The sequence below is a fragment of the Leptosomus discolor genome, chromosome 10, assembly GCF_034619465.1.
Source record: "Leptosomus discolor isolate bLepDis1 chromosome 10, bLepDis1.hap2, whole genome shotgun sequence".
Classification (NCBI taxonomy): Eukaryota; Metazoa; Chordata; class Aves; order Leptosomiformes; family Leptosomidae; genus Leptosomus; species Leptosomus discolor.
In genome coordinates, this window is record NC_141400.1 from 10,171,504 (window position 1) to 10,187,342 (window position 15,839).

General features: G+C 50.8%; 1 protein-coding gene across 3 annotated transcripts in view; it reads left to right on the forward strand.

Moving 5' to 3' along the window:
- The window catches only part of SH3PXD2B (SH3 and PX domains 2B), a 76,516-nt gene that overhangs the window by 44,693 nt on the left and 15,984 nt on the right, over nt 1–15,839 (forward strand). For all 3 annotated transcript variants that reach the window (XM_086470963.1, XM_086470964.1, XM_086470965.1), the window contains exons 4-6: nt 424–500; nt 4,598–4,689; nt 15,709–15,734. In XM_086470963.1, the coding sequence (XP_086327089.1) occupies nt 424–500; nt 4,598–4,689; nt 15,709–15,734 (195 nt within the window). The remainder of the gene's footprint in view (nt 1–423; nt 501–4,597; nt 4,690–15,708; nt 15,735–15,839) is intronic.

Below are 15,839 nucleotides of genomic sequence, written 5' to 3' on the forward strand. Positions count from 1 at the left end.
AGCCTGCAAGAAGGGTCCCACCTGCACCAGCGGTCGCAGGGATGTCCACTTCTCTGGAGAGCATTGGCATTTGTCAGTGGACTTGTACACCCAGGACTTGCATGCCAGCAGACTGTAAAGTATCAGGCTCGTGCTTTGATAGGGGCTGCTCCTCCATCATCGCCACATTGGTGAGAGAAGATGGGGCTGTAGTTTGCTGGTAATTGTTTCCTCCTCTTTCTCCTTGAACATGCTTGCCACTTTAAATGTACTGTATTCTAATAAGGTATTCAATCCATGGGAGGGAACGTGTTTCTCTATAGGTATAGTGCTTTTGGTGAGAACAGGACGCGCAGGGAATAGGTCCTGACAGAGTGATTCAAGAGAGAGCGTTCCTGGGCATTGTGCTGACCTGCTCTTCTCCCTCTGTCTCTTCTGTTTCAGGAAAGATCCTCTTCCGCCGGAGTCACATCCGCGATGTTGCAGTCAAGCGCCTGATACCTATCGATGAATACTGCAAGGTAAGGGGAGGCTTCTAGCGTCAGCCAAAGATGAAGCCACCTTGATCAGGCTTGATCCTGTTTGACTAATAGTATATAACAGTGTGCCAGTGCTGGGAAAATGGGGACTGTGGGCCATCCCCCACTACCAAACCCTTTCTGTGACGAAAACCTGCCCACTGATTTGCTTTTCACTGCACGTTATTCATACTGAGGGCTTGGGGGCCTGGGTGTGCAGGGTGGCCCAGCTCCACACCAGCTTGCACCCTGCTGCTGTGCTTTCCCTTTCTCTTCTGTCTCAAGCTGCAAACCAGAACCAGCTTTCCAGACGGGCTGGAAAGGACCTGGCTGTCTGACTGTGTCCTGTCTGGTGGCAGTTTGGAGTGAAAAGTTTTATGTAGAAGGCAGCACTTTCTTGGTGGGATGGTCCTGTTACTGTTACTGGGTATGAAAAACAGTTACTTGCGCAGGGGTAAGATGTCTTGAACCTGCAGAAAATTACTGGAAGCCAACAGAGACCATCTCATCATAAAGCCAAAATACAGTTGATTGTGTCCATTCCTTCATAAGGCTGAGGTGATTTGGTCCATACTCTTGAAGAATATAAGATTGTGCTGAAGTATGAGGCAAATTATGGTGTTAGGGCATTTTTTTTTCTGGGAAAAACAAAATACTAAAATCCACAAAAAAATATTTTCACGAAAATAAAGTATGCCACATCTCATTATGTCAAAGAAGTGCGTTAGTACTTGCAGCAGCTGTGAAATGGTCTGGAGGTAGGTCCAGTACTTCCAAAATCCAGTCTGAACGCTGTTGAAAACATATCCAAAGACCGTAAAACCCAAGGGAGAAGATGGGGAAGTGGCAAAATGTCCATCACATTCCTTAGTTGGGGGAGCTGTAGCAGTGACTGTGGCCTAGGACTTTGCATGGTGGGGGAGACTGTGGGTTTTGAGACTCAGACCTATGGGAGGGATGTCATGGCTGCAATAACAAGTACAAGGATAAAGGTGAATTAGTAAATGTGTCTTGACAGCTCTGCAGTGGGACTGCGAGTGAAAACCACCGCGGGCCAGGATAGCAGATGAGAGCAGAGTGATGGAGATGTAGTGCAAGGTGTGCTTGGACCTATGTGCTCCAAAGAGCGTGGGGGAAGCTGATGGTGCAAGTAACCGCTTGGCTCCAGCCAGGCATGATCAGCCCCTTGTCTTCTGAGTCACTAAAATATGCCAGCTACGTACAGACACACACAGCCATAAATTTAATTTTTGGGAAGAAAAAGTCCCTAAGTGATAAGACGCTGCAGCTGTCTTTCAGAATGATGCCATTAATGGCATAAAATAGAATGAATCCATTTGCCTTAACAACTGGAACATAATGGCTGATGTTATATGACCCACTTAGAGAGCTGCTCTGTCCTTCTCCCGTTAATGCATTACCAAGTAATTACATGAACACTGTGCCTGGCCTTCCAGTTGCTGCTACTTAACCGTAAAGCTGCGGAGCTGAAGGTGGGTGTGGGTCTGAAGGCTGCAGAGATGTGAAACGAGCAACGAGTTAGCAGGAGCAGAGAGATGTACCTCCTGGACATGTTGTGCTGCAGATCATGCCTGCAGGATCCCAGCACACTCTTACTGCCATGTTTGTTGTTGGAGGTGGATGTTGCATGTGCTTGGAGGGTGGTGGTGCAGAACAGAAATACGGGTCCTCCAGCTTGGCTCTGCTGGGTGGGAATTGAGGGTTCATGAATATGTGGCAAACAACTGTGTAAGAAAGTTTTTGCTTTCTTGCCATCCCCTGTGAGAGAAGTGGGGTGTCTTCATTCTCTGGGAGAGGCCTGGAAAGAAGGTTGGTGAGGTTTGAGGTGGAAGTAGGTGAGAGGAGCAAGGGAGGGAATCCCTGCTTTCACAAGGCAGTGCTCTGGCTGAAGGGCTCTGTTCCAGGTCCTGCCATAGTGGAAAACGTGGCAATTTAAGGTAATGTGCAGGAAAAGCAGCAAAAGAATCAGAGCAACTGGTAAGAGCAATCAGTCACCAAATGAGACTTCAGACCAGCTTAGCAATGACAAGGAGGGGGATCGGAGGCCTGAAATTTCTTCCCATTTCTCCAGTTTATTCTCTTTATGTTCTACATCTGTGGGAACTGCCTTCTGTCTAAGGCATTTTGAAAAAGTGTTAGTTAGAGGGTTCGTGAAAGTGTTGCAACGCTGTGATGCTCTACCACAACGAGACTGAGTGGACCTCTAGCAGCAACACTTTTAGAGAATAATCCTTTCTTACTCTCTGGAAAATGGGTTTCAGTGCACTAAGACTCATCTGTCTTTGGTAAATTACCTTATTCCTCAGGCTTGCAGGCAGTGGGGCAGGTGAGGTGACTTGTGGCTCCAGCACCACAGGCTGAAGCTGTGTGCTGATGGTGCTCCCCGGTTCACTCCTTTGGGTGGCAGAGCCAGAGGTTGGTCTGATGTCATGCTATTTGTGCCACTATTTTTGATTTGATGGCCATATCTGCTGTAGACCATGGCTAGCTAGACTTCAGGGCAGCCTGCTTGACTCAGCTACTGCTGTGCCCGCTGAGTCAGCTCTAGGTGGGCTTCCTTCAAGACATCCTGAGAAATGAGCTGTGGGGCTTGTGTTTTGTCTGCCCTGCTCTGGGTGTTTTCTGTGATCATCGCCTGCTATCGGAGGGTGCAGAACCTTCTCCAGGCCACAAAATCAGAGTGATTTTGGCACAGGGGAAATTGTGTAGATCACAGGATGCTTGGAATTGAGGAGCAGTACCCACCTGGGAATGGCATCCATGAGAAACCTGGTCTTTGAATAGCCCTTCCGTGGACCCAAAAGCCATGGAGTGAGTAGTTTTCACTCTCCTGTCTCGCACATGATCTTGATTGCAGCTGGCCCACAGTTAGTGGTCTGACTGTCTGCTGTGCTGGCAGTGAATGACTGTGTGCTGAATGGCTGGAAGGGCTTTTGGGGGCCAGCAATTAGGTCAGTGTGGAGCCACATCTGATCTGTGTGGTAACCCCAGGGCTTTGCAGATGTGGCTTTGTCTCCAGTACAGAAACGAGTGGAGGTTTGGTCTGCCCACACTGCTGTCACAAGACTGCTGTGACAGCAAATGGAGGGGAGGGGGCATTATACAGAAAATTGGTCAAACATCTGCTCCATGTTGGGCTGCGGGCTGCAGCACTGCTCCTTGATTTCAAATCATCCTTCTTCAACTGCATGTCTTTTTGACTTTTTGCAGTGGCCATCACCTGTGGCCCTGTTCCCTCCCACAAGCAGAGAGCAGGGCAGGGCTCTCTGCCAGGCAGCTGCCCAGCCCGCCTTCCCTGCCCAGCCCTCACTGAAGCCCGCGTTGGAAAGCATCTACAAGAGCTCTGGCCCAAGGCGAATATTGCTCACTCAGACTCTGCCCCCACCTCCCACAGATGTGCACACCTTGCAAGTCCTACCGTTGAAGCCTATCTGTCTGCAAAAGGCTTCTTCGAAGGGAAAGGAGAAGAGTAGAGGCAGCTTATAGCTCCTGCTGATCGACAGTATGTAGCAGCATTCCAGCCCTTGCCCTGACAAGCTGGTGTCCACGCTTTTGCCTCCTGTTGCTTCCCTCCCTGCCTCTTCCCCAGCTGCCATTGCCCAGCAGAGCATTTTTAGGATGTGCTGGTCAGGGCTGATGGCACTGAGAGTCTGCCATGTGTAAATGCCAGCCTTTCCCAAGGGCAATGGCTCTGTGCCCGCAGCCCAGCTGGGAAACTGAGTCCTGCTGTGGCCAGGAGGGTGGATGCTGGGATGGACATCCCTGTGGCTCTTACCCTGCAAGGGCACATCTGTCCAAAAAACTGGATCTGGGCTAAGCAGGGCCTGAGACATCTCTGCTTATTCTCCTGTAGTCTACAATTGCAGCTGGGGTGGTGCAGTGGGTGTAACTCAGGGCTATCTGGGTCTTGCCCCACTCTAGAATGTGTTTGCTGTAGCTCTCCCCTGCCTGGCTGTGCACTCGTGGGTGCCAAGTTTGGTGCCATGACCCAGTCCCCTGCGCTCTGAGGGCCTGTCTTCGTGCGACTCCTTGCACAGTCTTGATGCTTCCCATCACCAGTGTCTCTGTTTTGTCCACAGGCTCTGATCCAGCTGCCTCCCTACATCTCACAGTGCGAGGAGGTTCTCCAATTCTTTGAGACACGACCTGATGACTTAACGCCCCCCAAAGAGTAAGTTGGTTGGGCGGCTGCCACTGCCAGCGTGACAATGAAACGCAAACTGCCTTGAACTTGCTGGTATCCTTAAGAGTCTGATGTTCATCAACGTTTTTCCCTGGGAATCACAGATCTGGGATTTGCAGAGGGAACGGGGGCTGTGCAGCTCAAGGTGGACACCTCTGCCCAATCAGCCAACTCCTGGCATAGCCTTCTCCAGTGGAAATGGAAATGCTTCTCTGGGACCCCATGAATTGTTGGTCTCCTTGTGAGCCATTTTCTACTTGGAAATGCTGGTTTCAGAAGCGTGCTCAATCTGAAAAGCCTCATTTCACATTGTTACTAATGACCTCTGCCTCGTTTGAAAGGTTCTTTCCCTTAGCCATGTCCATGAGCCCCATCCATAATAATGGTCCAGAGTCTTCCCCATGCAAAACAAGGAACATTTGCAAGGAATCTCGCGTGCCTTATGCAACTCTGTGTGGTTACAAGTCTTGTGACTATGAGCTACTTTGGCCAGGAGCCACCCATCTCTTACTAATCACAAGCAGCATAAAACTGAGCAGCCGCCTCCATCTCCTGCTATGCTGCTCTCTCTTTTCATGCTGCATGTGACACAATGCACGGCTCTACCAAAGGCTGAGCAATGGAGGAGGCTTGATTAGTTGTGAGAGGAAAGGCAGTAAATTGATTTGACATCATTCTGTATTGGAAGGGTGTGGAGGTAGATGAAGGGAATTTCTTTTTCTCTTCTGAGCAGCAACACTGAGCCTTTCAGGTCTCCAGCTAAGTATTATGCTTCTGTGGACTACATTTTTTTTTCCTGGGTTTTCAATTTTGTTTCGTTCCATCTCTTAATGTCCCCTTCCCCCCATCCCTGCTTTCCTCCTTTGACTCCTGTTTCTATTTGTTTGGCCTGTCATTATTCCTCCTGCAGCTCGTGGTCACTTGATGAGATTGGTCTGAGGACCTCAGAGCCCATTAACTAATTGCTTGCTGTCGGCTGGCGCTGTCATCTGTCCTGCCCAGCTATTGCTCACCACTTAACCTGCCACCCTGTCAGTCATCCCTCAGCAGAGGTGGCAGCTCAGGGGCAAGCAAGAGACACAAGGAAAAGCTGAGCTTGCAAGGACATTGGGCGGGGGTTTATCATGGGGGTTAACAGCCCATGGAGCTGTTTTGGGATGTGGGGGGCTGTCTGTGCATGAGTCTTTGAGCCCTGCATGAGAGGTGGTGAGCTGCTTTGCAAGAGGAGTCAGCTATTGAACCTGCCTGTAGCTGAGGCAGCTTCATACGTGGTGGATTGAAGGGCAGCTTCAGTCTTGCACCCACTTTCCTCACCTTTATTTTGTCTTGTAGACTGAGCCAGAAATGAGGCGAGGTGTAGGTACTCTGGGCCAGAACAAGAAGTACATGGGGATGTGGAGACCTTTGGGTGCTGAGTGTCAGCCCCAGAGCGGTGCAGCATTGCACTCTGTTGTGTTTGAAGCTGTAGCTCCTGGCCGTCTGGCCAAGCAGTGATCAGTGCCATGTCCCTCATTGTCTCCCTGGTTTGGGTCCGACAGACAAGGAGAGCAGAGGCACCAGCCCAAAGTCCAGTCCCAAGCATGTGCTTGTGTTGTGGGGTCCATCCTCAGATACATCCCGCCGTGTCTTGTGGGACTGCTGAGCAGCTCCTGGGTGCAAAATTGCACTCACTGCAAAATTGCCATGTGTTTGTGAGTGTTTGGCCATTGCAGTGCTGGATGGGTGAGGGTGGTGCACCATTGAATCCAGCGGTGGTCATGCTCCCTCCTGCTGCCTGCTTCTCTCCAGGGGGGAGGTGACTCTTGTCCATTTGCCTCCAGCAGCAAAATGCTACAGCATCTCAAGGACATCTTTGATGTGTTTCCTATCCCAGCCTGAATGCCAGAGGGGTATTTATTAGCTACAATTCAAAATGCTAATTAATAAAAGTCCTTGACTCTCTCCTTTGGAGAGATCGGTGGGAGCCCTTTCCCGAGCCCCGAGTGCTGTCATGCTGCCAACTTACCAATAAGGAGATGAGAGCTGTGATAGACGGCTGGGCTGGATCATACGTGATGGCGTGTCTGGGGTTTGGCCGGATATCATCATTCATCCAGCAGATAAATACTTTTCTCCGGGAATTTGAAAGGGAGCCAGGCCATGAACGAAGGGAATAAAAAAAAAAAAAAAAAAAAAAAGGCAGCTCTTTATGCTGGGTGGCAGAAAGGCAGGAATGAAGGGGGGGAAAGAGGGCTGGTCAGCATGCTTGGTGCCAAGCCAAGCAGCCGCTCTCATAGCACTGTGGTTGGGAGCCTTCCTGCTCCATGACCCTTGCCTGGACTTCCCTGGTTGACACCTCTGGTCACAGCACACCTATGGGAGTGGCAGCTGGTGGCAGTGAAGGGGACGTGCCTTTGAGTGCTGTTGGATACACCCTCTGCTTGCTTTTGTCTGGGGTGCAGGTAGAGGATCCACCTAACTCGCATCACCAAAGGATGTCAAACTGCTTTCAGAGGCCACAGCTGACTGCTGTCTGTGGAGCTCTGGTTTAACTGCAAAGGATGATTGTAGTCCTCGGATCTGGCAGTGTTTGGGAATGGAAAGAGGAGGTTGGACAGCCCATACATCTATCTCTGGGCCCCTGTGGTGTCTTCTTTCCTCAGCTCTGGAGCTCTTCCAGGGCTGAGCCAGAGCTCTCCTGCTTTCCTGCAGTGCAGCTCCTCCATTCAGTGTCCCTTTGCTGGTGTTGGGAGCACCAACAAAAACAGGTCGCTGCTGGCTACCAGCCCTGCAAGCTGAGTTCCTCAGCCCTTCTCAATCTCTCGCCTGCTCTGTAAGTCCCGGCCTTGCCTCTGGCGTGTGCAAAGGGAGATGGAGTGGATGGGGACTGAGCAGAGAGGGAAAGAGTCAAATGCAGACTTCGTGCATCCTTCGCCCATCGCTTCCAGTTGGCTGGTAGATCACAGCTGAAAGCAGATCTGAGACAGGAGTCTCCAGGAGTCAACGGGTGGAAGAGGGAGGTGAAGTCCTTCCTCCATCATCCCCTCCGAACACACACACACACACACACACACCAACTTTTCTGGCGTCCTTCTGCCCAGAGGGACCACTTCAAACAGGAGAGCAGATTGAGGTTGTGTTTCCTCTGGCAGTGACCATCAGTGGCTTTTGTGATGTGGATCCCTGTCCAGCAAGCTCTGGACTGGGATAACTTAACTGCTTCCACCTTGGAGGACTGCCTGGTGCTGGGTCAGAGTGGGGCTGTAATCCAGAGGGATTGGTTAAATTTGGGAAGAGGTGACTCTGTAGAGTAGTGGTGGGGGGTGGAAGGAGAAGAGAAATGGTTATGGAAAGAGAAATCCTCTGGGAAGTTAGTGATCTGTGGGGATGTGGGATTTTTTGCCCTGGTGTTGGATGGAAGACCCATGAAAACTGTAGTCTCAAAGAAGAGAAATCATCAACTTCCTACTTCCCGCATATCTCAGCAGGTCTGACCCAGCAGCAGGATGCTCAGCTGTTGAGGTGGGAAGTTACTGTGTGCACCCACCCCCTTACCTCCCATCCACCCTTTTTCAACTTAAAGCCGTTTTTAGCCACAGCAGAGAGTTTCTGCAATAAGGCTGGAGAAGTCTGAATGGCTGGGCACAAAGCCACTGCCGAGTCAAGGCATTCAGCTGCAAACTCTCCTCTCCAGATGAATTTCAGCTCTGTGACATGCAGGAGCCCAGGTTAATTCTGTAGTGAAGCAAGATCCTAAGTGGTTATTTAATAATTGACGACAGTGTACAAGCGGGTCGTGCTGGGAAAGGAGCCGTCATTGTGCTCCTTCACAGAGGCTGCGTAGCTGCTGTCCTCTGTACGGGAGGTACCCCTGACTGTGAAAAGCCTCTTTTCATTAAAAGCATCTTTTGTTGGCGTTTTTTTTGTAGGTGAGCATCTCATCATATATAAGATACTTAAAGTTGTTGTTTTGAACCTTTTGGCTTATGAACCTGATTTTTTTTTCCAGTGCGGGCACAGGGACGTGTAAAGCAAATTTACTATCTCTTAACGTGCTTGGAAGATGTCTTTGACCATCCCTCCTCGTTCCTTCTGGGGGCTGTGGATTCACAGTTGAAAGCTACCAGCTTCAGGAGTTCCTGATGTCTTTAAGAGGCACAAGCTCCTCTCAGATATCGTCATCCTTATGTGCTGGGTCTGTCTGAGTCCAGCAGATCTCCTGCAAAGGGAGGGCAGGGCTGAAAGGCTGGCGTGGGCTCCCTGGATGCCCGTACAGCATGCCGAGGCTTGGGGTGGGCAGGAGTCCTGGTACGAGGACTCTCTGAAGGCTTGTTAAGGGCTCATGACCTCTACAAGAGCAGATGATAGCGGAGGTGGAGCCTGTGTCTCAGCAGATGCGTGGGATTACATCTGTGCCCATCCTGTCTTTAGAGACCCCAGCTAAGGGTTTGGCCAGTGAACTTAAGCTGCTGCTTCTCTCTGCTCGCTGAGGTTGCTTGGTTTTCCCAGCTGCTACCACCCAAATAGGTATACTGGGAGCAGTGCTTTCCGCTACTGGGTGGGCTGTGGGGTGGTGGGAACCAGAGAAACCCCACATCTGACTTGCCTAGTCCGCAGGTGGATGAGAAACCTCTTCCTGCCACTGGTAAGCAAACATCCTTCAGGAAAGGCACTGTGCACATTGCTTGGGCTGCTGCTTTACAGTTTAGCTGATCCTCAAAGCCCTTTGCATGAAGCAAGAGTGGGTGGCTTTCCCTGACACTGCTGTATCAGCCAGCGACATTGCTGTGGGACTGTGCTCTCTCTGCTTTAGAAGGTAGCCTCTGGGGCTTGGTCCTCTCCTGGTAGGAAGACAGCCAAGGCTGGTGGGGGTAGTCCTCTGCCCTTGATCTGCTGATGCAGGTCCTGCTCACAGCAGTGGGTCCCTGCCTCAGCTTCCCAGCACTCCTGGGTTTTGGTGGCTGCAGCTTCTGCTACCATGGTTTATGGTTCTATGCCCAAAGACGCTGAAAATGGAGAGAGGAAGCACTGAGGAGCTACATTTTCATTACAGTCATGTCTTCCAGCTCCAGCACTGAGCTGTAGGCAGGCACGGAGCCTCCCTGAGGATTTTGATCCAAGACACTGATCTGTGCTTTGCTTCTGCCTGCCTGGAAGTGTGAGGAGTGCTCAGGGCCAGGGTTGCTCTGTGGTGGCCTGGAGCCTGCCTGGCATTTGCCACCACATGGCAGAAGCTAGAGAGATTTGTTTGCACTCAGCAAAAGTTTCACTACGGTTTCTGTACCCCCAGCAGAGGAGCTGCCTCTCCTCCCCTCCTTCTCCCAGCTTACTGAAGAATGGCTCCTTTTCTCCTTGCTCCACAAACCTGGCCTGCCAGAGCTGTCTGTTCCCTTGGGGCACCAGCAAAATGTCCGTGTCGCTTTGGCTGCAGTGTGAAGCTGCAGCATTGCAGCTCTTTGGCAAGCACACACAGGGCCAGCTTCACTTGCAGCAGGGCTTCTGGTGGCAGCCAAAGCCTGGGAGAGCTTTTAAAAATAATTTTCTTCCTTACTTTATATATGTGGGCACCCTCTGAGCTCACATCCCCAGCTTCCCTTCCTGCTATTTCTCCCAAACAGCCCCTTGGCTAAAGGGAGAGAATTTGGAGGTATTTCAAGGGCAGTTCAGCTCTGCTGCTATGGATGTTTTCTTTGCTGGGGTGGAGGACCACGTGTGGAGGGAGTAACCCTGCTCCTCCCTGCCGCGTGCCAGGGGAAGCATCGCCAGAGAGAGAAGGAGGCTGGGCAGGACCTGGGTCCCAGGCTGAATCCTAGCTGCTCCTGAATCAGCAAGGGGCTGTTATTGCTGGGGGCTGTCTGTGCCGTCCGGGCTGAACGGTGCCTGATAATGAGCTGGGACCTGACCAGATGAGGAAAGCGTATGCTGCTGCTGATGCTGTGCTTGCAGCAACCTGAGCAGCCCATTGTTATTCTATTAATACCAAAACCCTGGCAATGTGCAGTTAGGTGGGGATAGCAGTGGCAGTCGCAGTAATGGATTGCTTCCCGCGTGCAGACTGACAGGGACTCCAGGCAGGCACCAGCCCCAATAAATCAGAGAAGGGAGAGCTGGGCTAAAATGAGACTCAGGCCTGATGTGATCTGACTGGGCCAGCTTGTCTCCCGTAGGGGCTGACTGAAAGGTCGTGCTTAGGGCCATGGTGCTGGCAGCCATCGGTGGGTAAAAGACTTGTGTTTGGTCCAAAGCACCAGAAGAGTATGCTGGACAGAAGTATGTTTCCATCATTGCAACAGGGAGCAAATCTGCTCCTTTCTTTTGTTTCCATAAATTGGAAGCACAAACTTTTGTAGCCAGCGTCTTCCAGAAACAAGCCTATTCTTTTCCTGCTTCCCCATAGCTTTTCATGTGCTTACCTTTCTTTGTAGTTGAGCTGTGCCAGGAGCAAAAGTTGTCATTGTCACCCTTGTGTGGTGTTTGGGGGGTAATAAGGGCATGAGCTCCTGGGCCAGGTGATGGGGATTTGATGGAAAAAGGGGAGGCTCAAGTCCCTGCTTCAAGACAGAGTGGCTGCCCCATCTAGGAAGCCATTCCAGGAGCTTTTGCTGGTAAACTAGAGATCCTGGAGCTGATGGATGTTGGTTTGGATAAGGATGCTTGCTGGCTTGTGGCTTTTGAGCCGTGTCCCGCTATCTAGACAAATTACAGCTTGTATAGTGGATTGTTTGTTTTGCAGTATTTCTGATGCCTACGTGCAGATTCACCAGGAGCTCAGGCTGGGTCTCAGCTCCAAAATAGTGGTCTCCTTCACCCTCTGCTGAGAACTGTCTTTCCTACATGACAGCAGACAAAAATATCAGAGGGGTTAATCCATTCTGCAAAAATACTGCTTTGTGCCAGTGCAAGCCCCATGCATGGACAGAGGACTTGATTTTCTGTGCTAACAGAGCAGCTTTCTGAGCCCGAAGGTTCAGCTTGGCCGACTCTCCAGTGGTTAAACACAGGGGTAGCGCTGGCACTGCAGCGTCGGGGACAGGGGTTCCATTCAGTGCTCAGTGGACCATTTGCTAAACATCAGTTCTCCCAAACAAGAGCTCTGTTGTACCCCATTTCTTAGTCTCTCTTGCCTGCATTAGCTTTGCTAACGTATCCAAGCTTGCTGAATACTTACAAGATGATCTACCTCCTGATAGCTATTTTGATGACACTACTGTGTTGCAGAAGGATATTTTTTACAGGAGCTAGTTTTTTTCTGCAGGAGATCTTTTCTTGGAATGGTGACCTCAGATCCATCTTATCTTGCATGTTGATCATGGCTCCTGTGTGGTTGGCTTTGCAGCAAGCTGTCTTCTGTGTGTTTGGTGCCCCACTGTCCCTCTCCTGCTCCGTGAGCTGGCTGTGGCCGGGGCTGTGGGGCAGCAGGGGTGGTGCTGAGGTCCTTGAACCACATGTCAGGGCACCACCACTGCGAGGGGGGCTCTTCTGCGTGGCAGCTTAGAGCCATCTCCCCGCAGCACACAGTGGTCTGCCTAGCCTAGCAGCCACCAAACGTGAGTGCCTTCGGAAAGTGTTTAAAGTCAAGCAAACTTGTAACACCTCTTTTTTAGGCACTGTTCTAGCCTTTAGGGTTTTCCCAGTTTTATAATTAACGGCTTTTAATTGACATTTCTCTGCCTGAATTATGACCCTGTAAGTCTATGAAGACTTTCAGTGTCCGCAGTGTCCTGCAGTAAGGAGTTTAACAGCTCACCTACATATTGTTGAAGAACAGCCTGTTTGTGTTTGTTCTCAGCCTACCTCCCAAGCTGTTAGCTTTGCCTCATGCCCTTGCCACAGACTTGTGCTCCCCATCTCACTCCTTCCCATCACTGGATCCAGAGAGATGCTGTCTGATACACTAGAGAAGATGCTCGAGAATCCTGACTCTTTTCCTAAAAAAAAAAAAAAGTGGCATGGGGATTATTAATTGGTGCTAGGAGTTCTCCACATGTAAAAGTTTCCTTTCAGGATTGCACTGGTGGTTTGTCTAGGATAGAATCATAGGCCAGCCATGTTAGGCAGGCTCAAGCCAGCCGGCCTGAGTTAGCTACAGGTGTAGCCCCTGCCATAATGTCATGCTCATTATAAAGGGAGGAGGTTTACTGAGAAGAGGGAGCTCCTGTGAGGTTATTCCTGCTGGGGTTCCTCTTGCTCTGCTTCTGCTGAGGACTACTCTGATGACAGCATATCCATTTAGCTAAGTATTTTCTGTTTGTAGTGGTGGTGGTTTCATTATATCTGTGATACTTCCACCTATGGGTCCTCTCTCCTTTTTCCTGATTCCCCTCCCTGACTGGTGAGGGTTCATTGGGTGATAGAGCGGCTGTTACGTTTAGGCCCGGGTACAGGCTAAATGTAGACGGGTTCTTGAAGGACACTGAACTGAGCCCACTGCACCCTGAGACTCTCTTGTTGGCTCAGTGCTTTGAGTGAGACTCTGGTCACACAGGAACCCTTGCCTTCAGTGTTGCCAACAAGGAACTGGGAAAGTCCTGGGAAGCAGCTGGAGAACCAGTGCTGGGTTTTACCACCTGGGAAGCTTTGTGGAGTTGGTTGGTGGCACACAGTTATAGCTGTGTATCGGTGCCTTGTAATTGTGCTGTGACTGCTTGGCTCATCTGCACAGCCTGGCTGTGAGCTAAATGAGTTTCACAGTGGAAGGCAGAGTGGCCTTTCCCTCTTTTCTTCTGCAGCCACCAGTTTCCAGGAAGCCGTGCATGCAAGCTCTGCCGTGTGCCTTTCTCTGGTCCCCGGGGAACGGAGGAGGAGTAGATGCTGCTGGGAGTTTATTGCTGTTTCCTGTCTTGTCTGAGCTCTTGTCCCCTCTGAGGTGGTGGGCTGGGGCAGCTGGTCTTCAGACCTGCAGCTCTTTATATCCATGCCAGGAACAACCTAGCAGCAAAGTGAAATTGCAGCTCCTTCCTTGCCCCCTCACTCAGACAGAGCAGCCGGTGAAAGGAAACAGGGGGATGAGTTACAGTAATAGGTTTAGCAGATGGCAGGGGAAAAACAGTTATTTCCATCAGCGCCCTCCTGTCAGCACAACGGTGCCGTGCCCACCTGCTGATCAGCATGCTCATCTGGCCTTGCTTCACCTCCCCTCCCTGCTGCACCACTGAGCTGGGGCAAATTTAACGGCACTTATTGATAAACTTTGATTGAGCTCTGCAGTGTGGTCTCTGTTCAGAAATGTCTTTGGGATGCCCTGTCCAGTACATTCCTCCATTGGTCTCTGCACTTGGGACATGATATTCAGGTCTTTGCACAGTCTGTGAACTCTGAACTTAACAGATAGTCTCCTATTTTTACATAACAATGTCCTGTTTGCTTGTAGTCCGCCTTTGTTACATTTCATTTAATTTTATTGATAGCTCCATGGAGGGGCACCAGAAGTTTAAGGTGCAAAGGGAAGGGAGAACCAGGAAGATAAGGCATTGCAAGCACAATGCATTGCCAGGATGGGTGAACAGTCTTTGAAGGCAGCCGAGTCCCCGCATCACCCCATCGCTCTAGGGGAATAAAATGTCTGCAGTAATTATGGTCTGAAAATGCAGATAAGCTTGAAAGACAGCAAAGCCTAGCCTAGGTCTGGCTGGCTTTCTTGCTGAGCATGGAGGGATTTCTCTGCTTGTCCTGAAAACGAAGGGGAGGAGGGGGAAAGGTTATTTTGCCCGCGGACTTGATAAGCAGATGAAGTGACTTCTGGGGTCCATCTGGGCTGGTCCAGCTGTCTTTCCAAGCAGTGGTCGGGCATCTTGAAGTCTCAGGGAGGGTCCCCTTACCACTAGGTGAATCTTTTCCTCCTTCGGAGCTCCAGTGCCTGCTCTGTGCTTGTTACTCTTCCTGGAAGTAACAAGGATCGCCTGGTACCAGAATATTTCAGGTGGGCCAGATGGTCTTGATCTGTTGTGCTTGTGAGTCTGAGGACCCGGGAAAGCAGTCTCCTCCGTAAGTGAACAGGCAGCAGGTTACCATCACCCCACACTACAGCAGCATTTCAAGGCCACAGAGATGAGTTATGTGGAAGTGTTGAGAGCCCTTTTTGTAGCAACGCGGACTGCTGTGGTTGGGCTGGGGACAGGGCTGGTGCATTTGTTTGTGTTTCAGGCTGGTTGGGTGTTTTGGTTTGTTACCCATGATTTTTTTAGGTTTTTCTGGACCCATATTTTCATTGATTTGGTATTTGTCTTTTAATTGTGAAATGTCTCGGATTTCATTGTGCTTGAAGAGAGTTATGCTTGTGCTCTGGGTTTGAGGCTGTTCAGCAACCATGTTTCTTGGCAACATTCAAAAGAGAAGGGACCCAGGACATGAGGTTTCTAAGCCATCTCGTCAGGAGTGTGGCCAGTGCTGGCCATAGCAAGAGGACTTGGGCTGAAGCTACCTCATTGCCTCCTCATAACCACCAATAGCTCCTGCTTGCTGTGTCCTGGAGGCAATTCTGCTGCTGCACAGCCCTGGTGTTCATCCTTTCTACAACACTTTAACGACTTGTCCAATTTTGGGGTATAAATGTTTGCCCTTTCTGCAACCCCTCCCCATCCTTGTCCCTGAAAGAGGCATGGGACGTGGAGGAACTTCAGTATTTCCCTCTTTGTACGTCTTCAAACTGGTGCCCATTTCTGTGGGAGCTGTGGTCTGTGCTGGGAGCAGTTTTGGGGGTTTGGGCTTCCCCAGCTCCTGGCACTGCTGCTAGATCATCCTAATCCACCCGCCTTTGCCATGGGAGTTGTGGCTTGTCAGACCAAGCCACCAACGAGGCCAGGCCAGCAACTGAGCCTCACCCTGGGAAAGGCAAAAGCATTAAATTAGTAAATGAAGAGAGGGGAGAGACAGGCTGTTTGCGAGGCGGGTGATGCCCTGTTTCACCCATGGAGACATTAGCTGGTTGAGGGAGGTCAGCGGCCTTGCCAGGTCCTGGGTGGGTTTGTCACTTGGCCAACAACCCAACTGCCCCATCCCTCTGCTGACGCTCTTCCTTCTCTTTTTCAGGGAGCCCATTGGAAAGAAGAGGTCTGGTAAGGACTCCTTTCCTCTCTGCTGGTTCCACCAGCTCCTTCTTTCACCCACAGCCGTGGTCTCCTGGAGCGGGGCGAGGGCCTGGCCCCATTGCGAGCCAAACC